The sequence below is a fragment of the Serinus canaria genome, chromosome 19 (assembly GCF_022539315.1).
Source record: "Serinus canaria isolate serCan28SL12 chromosome 19, serCan2020, whole genome shotgun sequence".
NCBI lineage: Eukaryota > Metazoa > Chordata > Aves > Passeriformes > Fringillidae > Serinus > Serinus canaria.
Window position 1 is genome coordinate 1,449,349 of NC_066332.1, and position 11,665 is coordinate 1,461,013.

The 11,665-nt window shown below is 51.2% G+C and overlaps 1 protein-coding gene across 1 annotated transcript; it reads right to left on the reverse strand.

The window, feature by feature from the left end:
* Positions 1-7,217: 7,217 nt before the first annotated feature.
* LHX1 (LIM homeobox 1) lies at positions 7,218-11,127 on the reverse strand. The gene is made up of 5 exons (XM_030232477.2): positions 10,958-11,127; positions 9,478-9,704; positions 8,862-9,139; positions 7,995-8,160; positions 7,218-7,597 (listed from the first exon to the last, which is right to left on the reverse strand). The coding sequence occupies exons 1-5, from the start codon at positions 11,125-11,127 to the stop codon at positions 7,218-7,220; spliced, it is 1,221 nt and encodes a 406-aa protein (XP_030088337.1).
* Between the last annotated feature and the right edge of the window lie 538 nt (positions 11,128-11,665).

The following is an 11,665-nucleotide window of genomic DNA, read 5'->3' on the forward strand; positions in this document are numbered from 1 at the left end:
CCATGGAAAATTAAGTAGCAGGAACAAGCGCTTACCTGTGCAGTTACTTCTGAGTAACTAACTACTCACAGAACCAGAGAACTAGTGCCAAGACTCCCCTGCATAATTGCATTTTCAAACTCTGCACTCTTAGAGTGAAAAAGGGATGTTCTCTACCCTCACAAATAATGAATCACCCTGTTAATGAAGGGAGAGAGGCTTTTAGTGATGGTTAAATAAAACAGACCCAGCAGAATTAATAAAAAATACAAGTGAGCTGCATTAGTCCTTTGGAGTAAAAAATGAGCTTCTCAAAGTCCCAGCGTTTTTGATACCCAGGCCACTGGGATCAGGATTTCACCCACTGAGACTAATGGGACAATTGCTCCATATAAATCCCAAAGGCAGCAATGCATTCAAATCCACGTCCCCACAGCTGTAAACTCAGGGGCCTGGCAGAGCTCGCCTGTTCCTCCTCTGTGCCACATCCATCACTCACACCCGTGCAGAACAAAAAGCGTGCTCAGGTGTGGGGGACCCCTCACCACTGGGTCACCCCCAGCTCACTCCCACAGCCACAGGACCTGTTAATTCACAATTTTTCAGGAGGAGATGCAGTCAATACAAAGCCACATCAAACAGCAGCTGCAGCCTGTGAAAGTCGGGGATTGTTAGAATATTTCACCCACAGAGTTGCCTCTGCCGCTGTTTATTCTCTCTCCTCTGCCTTTCACTTAGCAGGGTAATTAAATCAGACTCCAGGGCTGGGTTTTAATTTCTGGTTCACGTGCCCTCCAACCATGCTGCCGTGCCTGGGACTCAGAGCAGAGCAGGGGAATATTTGCACAAAAACTGTATCGATACATTTTCATTTAAGATGCTCATGAAAGGCTTTTTATGCCTCACGGTCGGTTCAGAGAAACCCTTGGCTTGTTTAGAAACTCCATCAACCTCACTGACATCATCTCTTTGGCATTTTCCCTCCTAATTTTACTTTTTTATTCACATGCCTGTTTGCTAGAGTGGGAATAACAGCCTAAACACAGAGCAGATAAACAAGGGAAGGTGGAACAGGCTGGGCTGTAAAAGCAGCTTCCAGTTTCTCCCCCTGGGTGTCTCTCACTGCCGCACCCGAGGAGCTCGGCAGCTTTTGGGGAGCTGTCAGATGAGATGGGAGCTCTGGCAGGGAAGGGCTGTCCATCCTCCCGGGGCTGAACAATTACAGAAACCCACCTTTCAGAGCCATTCCTTCACCAGAGTGCAGGAAAGGGCCAGGGTGGAGCCCCTGGGGCACTGCCAGCGAGGGACCACAGGGGCTGCAGGAGCCCATTCCAACGGCATTCCCACAGATCCACGGGAATTACCCACCCGGAGTCGCCTCTGCTGAATTTAATTGACTTACTTCATCAACAGCAAAATTTGACCCACATACAGAGGGCCTCGTGCTGGCCAAAAATAGCCACGAGCTGGGGCTGATCTTGCCAACGCTTGGGCGAGCAAATGTCCTTTTCCAAACTGACCTTTATCGTTTCAGCCATGCTTGTTCAGTTAAAATTTTCTTTTTAAACCAGCCACACAATTTATCCATGAAAAGGAGAGAAAAAAGAAGTGAAAAGAACTGGGGAGAAACAGAAAAGAACACAAGCTAACCCCATCCACGAAAACAAATTACATAAAATTTAGATTATGTACATTAAAAAACCTCTCCTTATAAATATTTATTAGTATTTTTCTTCTGTGCTTTTATTTACTTGAGCACTTCTGCTATTCCTAACCCATCCCTCATTCAAAAAACACAATTGCTTTAAAGATTTTATCAGCCCTTAATGGTTCCTACATTGAAAAATAGAAGGAACAGAGTGTGTCTGAAGAGATGCACAGCCCAAAGATCCTTACAGCAGATAAGAATTTTAAAGGCCACCCAAAACCAATTTAAAAACTAGGCAAAAACTGGTTCTGGAAGGAGCAAAATGTCTGATTTTCAGGCAAACCAGCCGTGTGCTCTCCTGTGCACAGCCATGCCAGCACACAGACAGGCACCAGGGCAGTGTGTGAGGCAGCTTCACTCCCAGAAATCACCCACAGCCCCTGGGAATTCCTCTCACTCCTCTCTGAGGCAGCCAGGGGAGGTTTTGCAGCCCAGGTTCTGTGCTGTGCTACAATTGTCACCCTGCCCAGGGACCCTGGACAGCCCAGCCCTGCCCTGCAGGCCCGGGCCAAGGATTTCCTCCCAAGCACAGGGGATCCCAGCAGCCTGAGCTGGGTCAGATTCCTCAGGAGGGAGCTTGGAGTAAAACCAAGCAGCAAAAATGGCCCTAATTCTTAGATTTTCCAAACTGTGAGCAGTGCCCAAATGGCACGGAGGCAGAGCTGTCCCTGGGTTTGGTGACATCCTGGAGCAGAAGCTGTAAGACAGCCCAGTCACAGCTGTGTCCCAGCAGTGTCACCAAGGGATGTCCCCACAACAAAACCACGAGATGCCAACAAAAAACAACAACTGTGATCCCGTGTGCCAACAGGAACAGCCCTGCAGGGACACCCTGAAAACACCCCAAGAACACCCCACAGCCACGGTTCCAGCAAGCCCAGGGACATGGGCTTAGGGATTTGGAGGCCACCTCACCACAAGGCCACATTTCCTCTCCAATTCCTGCGTTACAATTCTGCATTTAATGAGTGAACAACTCTCACATCAAACTCTGCTTCCCAAGCACGAGCCCACCACGAGTACTATCAACAAATAAACAAATCCCAGATTTATAATCAAAATATTTTGAAACGGACACACTAATTTCATTTATAACTTCATGGGTGTTTTGTTGGCATGAGGAATGCTGAGCACTCCATGCCATGGCAGAGACAAAAAAGGATCTCCCAAAACCTGCTCCAGCATCACAATTCCGAGTTCCCAGCTCACCAGCATAGAAGGATTTGTATCAGTTGTTGAAACTTAGTAGATGTGAATTTATCTATGAGGGGTAGGAACAAAAACGGGGATTGCAAAAGCTTCAATTTCATGTTGTAAGAACATGCAAAGCTTAAAAACAACAGAGTTATTCAAGATAAAAATCCAGACTAGAGCAAAAGGAACCATTCCTGAGAGGACACTGCAATATCTGCCACTTCCCAGGATGGCAAAAGTACGTCAATCACCACTGATATTTTAAAATTATATTTATTTATCAATTTGTATCCTGTACCCATCGCTCAGCACCTGGTTTCAGGCATTAAAATATTACAAATCATTTGTCTACAAATTATCATTTAAGTACATCCTTACTCCTGGTATACAGATCTTCCCAAGTGCCTTTCCATCCCCAAGCAAACAGATCCCAGCAGGGCCCGGGGAGGGAGGGAGTGGGCAGAGAGGGGCCTCGCTGGGGACAGTATGGGACATTTGGGCCAAAAGCAGGGCTTTGCCTGCTGGAAACTCGCAGGATTTTACAGACTTCGATCAACCTGCAAAGCTCCCCTCGCAGAGAGCAGCGCCACAGGGACAGTACTCACAGCCCGTGCCTGGAGCCCTTCTCCTGGGGCTGGAGCAGCTCTGCCAGTGGCTGTGGCTGTGCACGGATCTCCAGCCGGCCCTGCCACGGCCCAGCATCCCGGCCATGCTACCCTCAGCTGGGGCACGGCCCCGAGGGCACCTCACGGCAGCAGGAGGGACCAGCAGAGAGCAGTAACTTCCCAAAGGGCTCTGGGGGAGGCCTGGCATGGACACAGAGCCGGGCTTTGCACAGCAGAGACAGTGCAGGACCCCGGGATGGCTCCAGGCCCTCCATCCATCCATCCATCCATCCATCCATCCATCCATCCATCCATCCATCCATCCATCCATCCATCCATCCACCCATCCACCCACCCACCACCCAGGGAACGCCGCCGGAGTCAATGGAAATGCTCTTGTAAACAAGGACTTACAAGAACCCAACGTGACAATGCTTTCAAAAGGAGTTTGACTGTGCAATTGTTGCTGGATTAGGGGCTTCAGATGCACCGAGCTCGCTCTGAGGAGAGCAGAATTCCAATCTCCAGGGCTGGGGCTCGGCCTCGGCCATGGGAACGGCTCCTGGGCTCCCCCAGACACAGCAAAAACCCCGAGGAAGGGATGGGAGCATCACAAAAAGACAAACTCTCCTTTTTACAACAAGAACTGACCTGAACTGAGCCTAACACTGGCCCTAAACCGAACCTTGTCACTGCCTGAACGAGCACAGAACAAACTGTACAAGGACCGAGAGAGAAAAAGGGAGGAACCCCTCAAAATTTCCCACAGAACAAACCTATTTGGCAAAGTCCTCATTTAAAATCATTGATTCAACAATAAAGCAGCAGCCCAGCCCAGCAGCACAAACAGCAATATTTATCTTTCCCAGATAAGTAGAAGTTTGGAATAAATAAATCACCCATTCCTCTGCTTATATAAATGCAAACCAGAGCAACAAAACACGGCAATAGCACAAAAGACAAACAAATGAGTTAGACACGGAGTCCAGGAGTTTAAGAAGTCTCCCCTGTATTTAATAAAGCATGAATTATTTTTTTAGAAACACTAACAGATCCCTTGCAGATAGTTTTTTATCTCTATATTGTTATTATATAAGACATTTTGTGTTTAAAGTGAACTATTGCTTCATCTAGGTGGCCCCTCTGCTGGGCATAGAAATTAGGTATTGAACAAAATCAAAAATCACCATTGAAAATTACAAACTATACAACTCAAAAGCATTTGGAGTTGGTTCTTTTCCCACCCCCAGTCCGAAGAGAGAAATAATGGAATCACTGGGAACAGGGAGGAATCACTGGGCTTTACCATAAAATTCTGTGTCTGCATCAAATGAAAGCGAAGGCAGCCCAAGCCCGGTGAGCGGAGAGGAAGGAGGAGATGCAATCCCAGCTCTTCCCTTTCCATTAACCCAGCAGGTGGAACATTCAAACCAGAGGCTCTGCAGAACCCAACCTGACTCTTTGTCCCCAGCACAGCTCCAGGTCCTCTCGGAATCAGCGGGACTTTTGCTTTTGAAGAACTGAATATTCACGGCTCTGAATATTCACGGCTGATAATTAAAACGTGAAATCTGGCATTTCTCAAGGCTCCAGGATTTTTTTGTTTCATTTTTCTCCAAGAGAATGAGGCTGCATCGAGGGCAAAGCAAAATATTCTCCCCCAGTGCCCTTCAGAGAACTTCAGAAGGACCAAACGCCGCCAAAGCACTGACTCTGCCTCAGCTCTAAGAAAAAAGGATTCAAATTACTTTCAGGACATTGAGGTTATGCTGTGTCCAAACCATCCAATTAGGATAAAAAAACCCAAAATTACCTTCAGAGAATTAACTACAAGTAGATCATTTGCAAACCGTATCTTTGCAGGCGTTTTACATTTACGACACGTTTTTGTTTATGCATAAAATCAGCATTTCGAATGTTCTCTCTCAGCACAGAGCACGAATAACTGAAGATATTGAATAATTTGATTATTTCGGAATTTTAAAATTTAAAATGCTGTTGAACAGGGTATTTGGACTTCAAAAACTGAGCCTGGAGATGGAAAGAAAGGCTGGAGCTGCCTCTGGCCACTGCCTGCATCGACACCAGGGCTCAGATTCCCACCAGAGCCCAGGAGCTGCCCGGGATTAGCAGCAGAGTGGAGCATTCCTTCTCAGGGCTATTTTACTCAAGAGAATCAATTTCCAAAAATTGCTTAAAACATCAAATGAAACACAAGTTATCTAAACATCAGATTTTCTAATTTTATTAAAAACGCACAAATTTTATCCAACATGTTTTCTTTCATACAGTGAATGGTCTAATATGCACTGGAGGTCACACAAGCTTAGGTTCATTAGAACAATAAAAGACATATGAGAAATTTAATATATAAAGAAAAAAGTAGCAGCTGTTGACTGCATATTTGACCATAAAATTTAAATATTTTGGACTTTTATTTTAAAGACACAAAAATAAAACCTGTGTGGGTCTATATAAGTCATATTAACAATTCCATGAATGTTCAACAGGACTAAAAATTAGCAAAGATGTTTGTTTGTTTTTTTTTTTTTTCTTTTTAACCTTGTAACACTTTTTAAACACCTTCTCGGGTTGCTGGTGCAAAGCACCTTACAGTATTTGTGCTATATATTTACTTTATTTGGCAACTGTCTGGGTTTTGTGGGTTTTTTTTTCTTTGCCTTCTGTAAACAACACCTTTTACAAACTAGCACAGTGAACCACAAGCCCTGCAATCTGTTAGAACATCTACAGAAAAGAAAATGAACTATTTTGGTTGGCTGCTCAAAATCTTTTGCTTTTGAACAAGAGGTTTTTCTAAAACAGGATTTATTAGTAAAACATTGAGCTCCTGAATTTAACATTAGACGTAAACAGTTGACTGTTCTTAGTTCAATAGAGTCTTTTTGTTTAGCTTTTCTCTCTCTGTGAAGGTAGAATACTTTTTGTTTGTTTGTTTGTTTTTTCAAGTCATTTTCGTTAGAGGTCTGGGTGGTGACCTTTGCTATGATGAGGAGGTTTTGTACGTGTAGCTTTGTGAAGGTAGAAGAGTTGGTGCTGAGGGCTTAACATTTAGTATTTGCTATTTTTGGGAAAAAAAAAAACAACAAAAAAAAAAACCCAAAACACCAAACCAAAACAACCGAAACAAAACAGACAAGAAAAAAAAGAAAGGAAAAAGGAAAAGTTGTCCCACCTGATCGTCAGCAGGCTGAAATGGCTGAAGCTAAAAAGAGTTTCTTGTTGTCGAACTTTCTGAGAGACAAAAATGAACAAACAGATTCATAATGCCAGAACCATCCTTAACCAGGAACGCTATAGAGAGTTCTTGAAGCTTTTTTTCCCCTTTTCTTTGACCTCTCCTTCATTCAATTATTTTTTAATTTTTTTTTTTTTTTAACGAGAAGTTTCTAAGGATTGTGGCTCTTAGGATGACATCCAACAGGGTAATCAAACTCAGCCATCCTACGGAATGGCAGCACTTTTACTGTACAGCTTCCCCAGTTTCTTTGTCAATGGTACAAAAAAGTCCCCTTGCTTGTTTGATACAACCATAACATGGAGATTGTCCTGGTCTAGAGCAAAGCTTGCCTTGGAGCGATTGGATTCAGTTCGTTCCCAAGGTAAAATTGTCTTAGGGCGGGAGAGATGTTATATGAATTCATTTCTGTACACCATAACAATAAGCAGACTAGATGATCATCACTTACTTAGACCCAGTTTGTTTAAAGCTACCACACAGCTGCTTCGTTCATCTCTGGAGGGTGGGACAAGTGATTGCCGTAGTTAGCACCACCGTTGACGGATATCGACGAAAATGGGGGGCTGGGGCCAAAAACTTCTGCGGACATGGAGTGCAAGGACCCGGGCAGGTTGGGTTCGGGACTGGGCGAGTCTCCCGGGGGGTGCGACATGATGTCAGTGAAGCGCTGAGCTTCACTCGAGGGGTGATGTCCGGGCAGGGGGTGGTCCATGGCCCCCAGCGGGGTCCCTGACGGCCCCGAGGAGGGCACGAACGGGAGATCCACGGGGGTCTGCGCTTGAGACGAAGGCGGTCCTTGCGGGAAGAAATCGTAATTGCTTCCAGGGCCGTAATACTCGCTCTGATAATCTGGCGGACAAAGAGAGACAGAGGGACGGTAACGGGCGGGCAGGTACCCAAGCGGGGACGGCACGGGCGCGCTCTCAGGGCGGCGCGGCTGGGGGGGGCTCGGGGTGTCACCCACGAACCCCAGGGGAAACCTGTGACCGGGCTGGCCGGGCTCCGGCAGCCCCGGGACCCCCTTCCCGCCGAGCAGCGGGGACACCGACACAAAGCGGCGCTCCCGAAACCACCGGGGGAACAGCGGGAGAACGCCGGGATCCCGCCGGCAGCGCGGCCACGGCCGCCCCCGGCTGCGGGGGGTTCCGCGGTGGGCGGCGGGAACCGGGCGGAACCGGCCAGAGCCGCGCGGAGCCGAGCCGGGAGCCCGGCGCGGAGAGAGGCAGCGCGGGGCAGCGGTACCCACCTCCGTAGAAGGAGAAGGGCCCGTTGGGGATCAGCTCGCCGGGCTCCAGCCGGTCCACGAGCGGCCGCATCCTGCGCGGGCTGCGGAAGAACGCGTGTCGCCGGGCGCCCAGCGCGCTCAGCTGCTTCATCCGCCGCTCTTTGGAGCGCCGGTTCTGGAACCACACCTGGCAGGGCGGCGGGAGAGGCGCCGGTCACGGGAGCCGCGGGTCCCGCTCCCGGGAGCCCGAGAGGGATCGCGCTCCCGCCTTCCCCTCCATCCCCATCTCCATCCCCATCCCGGGGCTGCGCTTTTCCCTTTTCCCGGTCTCTCGTGCCCGGTGCGCACTGAGCCGCGCTCCAAGCGCGGCCGAACCCACGCGTGACGGCGGCCCCGCTCCCCACCGACTGCAGGTCAAGAATGATTGAGTAAATTCTTATTACCCTGACAAGATTACTGCTAATTACCCTCACACTGAGCCTCTCCAATCTAACCTCGTCTTTAATGGTCCTTTAACCCCCCATTACCCCAGCGCTGCGGGTTTATAAACCTTTTAATAATTCCAGCGCGTTGTCATTCTTATTTACCCATTAACCCCTCACATTTCTGGTTATTAATTTCCATACTGGTTGCAGCTTCTTTAGGACTTCTGCGAATAAACCCTCGGCTCTGTCCCCGCCGACCGGCTGGGGCTGGGGAACCGGGAAGCACCGGGAAGCACCGGGAAGCACCGGGAAGCACCGGGAAGCACCGGGAAGCCCCGGTAATAACGATTTCAAAGGCCGGCGGGGCTTTCCCGGGCCCCGCAGTGCGGAGGGTGCCGAGCACCGGCCCCTCCTCGCCCCCGCATCCCCCGGAGCCGTGCCCGGTGCCCGGAGGCGGCGGTACCTGGATGACCCGCATGTTGAGGCCGGTCTCCTGTGCCAGCTGCTCCCTGATGTGCCGGGTGGGTTTTGGGGTGGCCGCGAAGGCGGCTTTCAGAGTCTCTAGCTGTTTGGCTTTGATGGTGGTGCGGGGTCCCCGCCGCTTGGCACCCAGGTTCTGGTCGTCGTTTTCGTTGCTCCCCGTCTCCTTGTCGGACACGTTGGCGCTTTCCGAGTCCTTGGCGTCGTCCTGGGAGGGGTCTTGAGAGTCGGGGGACAGGCTGGGGTCACTGCCGGTGGTGGCTGGGGAGAACAAACCAGGGTCACGCTCAGCCGGGGGGAAACACCGTCCGCGAGGGACGGGCCGCGGCAGGACCGGGGAGAGGAGAAAGGAGGGAGACGAAAAGGGAAGAAGAAGAAAAAAAAAAGGGAGACAAGAAGGAGAGGAAAGGAAAGGGATAGGAGAGTGAAGGGAGAAGAAAGAGGAGGAAGACAAGGGATAAGAGAGAAAGGAGGGAGAGCAGAAAGGAGAAGACAGAAGAAAGAAGAGAAGAAGGAGGAAGGATAGGAGCGTCCCATCCCGAGGAGCAGCCGGTGCTGAGCGCATCCCCGCCCTCATCGCCCCGGCCGCGCTCCCTCACCTGAATGCAGGCTGTTTTCTTTGGCAGTATTGCTGTTATTTAGGTAATCTTCTTTGCAGACAAACTTGTTCTCGTCTATGATGTAGAGCTCCTCGCCGGTGGAGAGTTGCTTGTTACACATCATACACGTAAAACAGTTCAAGTGGAACACTTTGCTCCGCGCCCTGCGGACCAGGTCGCTGGGGGAGATGCCCTGGGCACAGCCCGCGCACTTGGTCCCGAAACACCTGCGGGGAGAGGCCGGGCAGCGGTCAGCAGCGCCCGCCGAGCGCGGGCCCCGAGCCGCGGCCTCCACGCACCCTGCTCGGCCACGGGAAACGGCATTAAATCAAATACGGCATCCCTGCAGAGCGCTCGCTCTTCCCGATATTACCGCTTTTCAAAATAAAAATCAAACCCGGCCTGGGCAGCTCTCGGGATCGCCGAACGCCGGGGCCGCGCTCCCCGGGTGTCCCCGCGCCCCGACACCCGCATGAAGGACGCTCTGACAAGCAGCTCACAGGAATTCCACACCTTCTGTGTGTCGGTACCGGCCTCGGTGGCGCTCCGGCCGGAGGAGCCGCGGGTGCGGGCAAGGCCGGCGCGGAGAGCCGGGGGACGGCGGAGCCAGACCCGCACCGGGGCCGGAGGCCTCCCGTGCCCCGCTCAGCCCCGCGGGGCTCTAGGAACCGGGACCGGAGCAGGGCCGGGCCCGCTCTCGGGGAGAGGCGGTGGAGCTCGGAGCAGTGCCCGTCCCCGTGCCCAAGGAGAAGCGGCGGCGGGCTCGGGGCCGCGCTCCGCCGGGCCGGGCGTTGTGCCGGGGTACGGCGGGGGCTCCGCGGCCTCCCCGGCCCCGAGCCGGTCCTTGCCCTTAGCGCCGGTGTGCAGCGGCGGGGCCCGGCGGGCAGAGGTACCCGCGGCCGCTCCGAGCCCGGGATTGATGCCCGCGCCGCAGCGGGCCGGGAGGCGCGGGGAGAGCGGCGGCGAGCGAGCGTCGGTCACCGCTTCCCTCTCCATCCATCCATCCATCCATCCATCCATGCACCGGCGAAGGGTCGCTGCCCTCTGGCCGGCCTGGCTCCGGTGCACGGGATGCGCTGGGCCCGCGGAGCGCCCACACCGCGCCTTCCCCGCCGGGCGGCACCGGGAACAACGCCGGGGTCACCCCCGCTCCGCTGCACCGGGCCCGGGACGGTGCCCGCACTCCCGCGGCCCGGGCCCGCACCGCCGGTCGATAGTTTGGAGGGAACTTTGGGCAACTCGAGCTCGGCCGGGAGACGCGGAGAGCGGCGACAACAACGGGCCCGACCCCGGGCCCGACCCTCGCCCCGAGATCACCGGGGGAAGCAGCCGCGGTTTGAGATGTTCGCGTGTCACCGGGAGGGAAGAGGCGCTTGTGGGTCCCGCTGACAACGGGGGAAACAACAAAAATAAAGGGAAAAAATGGAGGTGAAAAACGAACGGAGAGGAGCGGCGGGGGCAGGCGGAGGCCGGTACTCACCGAAAGAAGTCGTTTTTGCAGTAAAGCTTGCCTTCTCGCGAAAAGCATTTCTCTGTCAAATTGCATTTACATTCACAGCACTGAACACACTTCACATGCCAAGCCCTGTCCAGTACATTCAACAAAAACCGGTCCAAGATCGGCCTTTTGCAGCCTGCACAGTGAACCATTGTCTTTGGTTAGTTCTGAGGGGGGCAGCGGTTTCCCAGGTATCAAGGAAAAAAAATAAATAAAAACAACAATTTTTTTTTTTAGAAAGACGACAACACCGATGAAGGTTTGGTTTTTGTTTTGTTTTTTTCTCTTTCTTTTTTTTCCTTGTTTTTGTGTATGTATCTTTTAAAAGCCTTGGAGAAGTGAAGAAGAATAAAAAGAAAGGGAGGAAGAAGAAAAATCTTCGTTCGACTGTCCTAGAAGGGGTACACAGGAGAAACCCCCACTGCCCAGCGCTTCGACACAGCCGCAGGATCCCGGCCGCTACCAACCACACGGATAATAATAATAATAATAATAATCGTAATAATAATAGTAACAATAAAACAATTACGGCTATAAAGATCGGCTCTCAGAAAAATAAAAATTAAAAAAATTAAAAATAAAACCGCCAAAAAGCGAGCGTGGTGAGTTATTCTAAGGTCTGAGGTAGAGCAGTCTCGAGTCAAAGTGCTTTTCCCAATGAGAAATCAAAGAAGGAAAAAATATAATAAC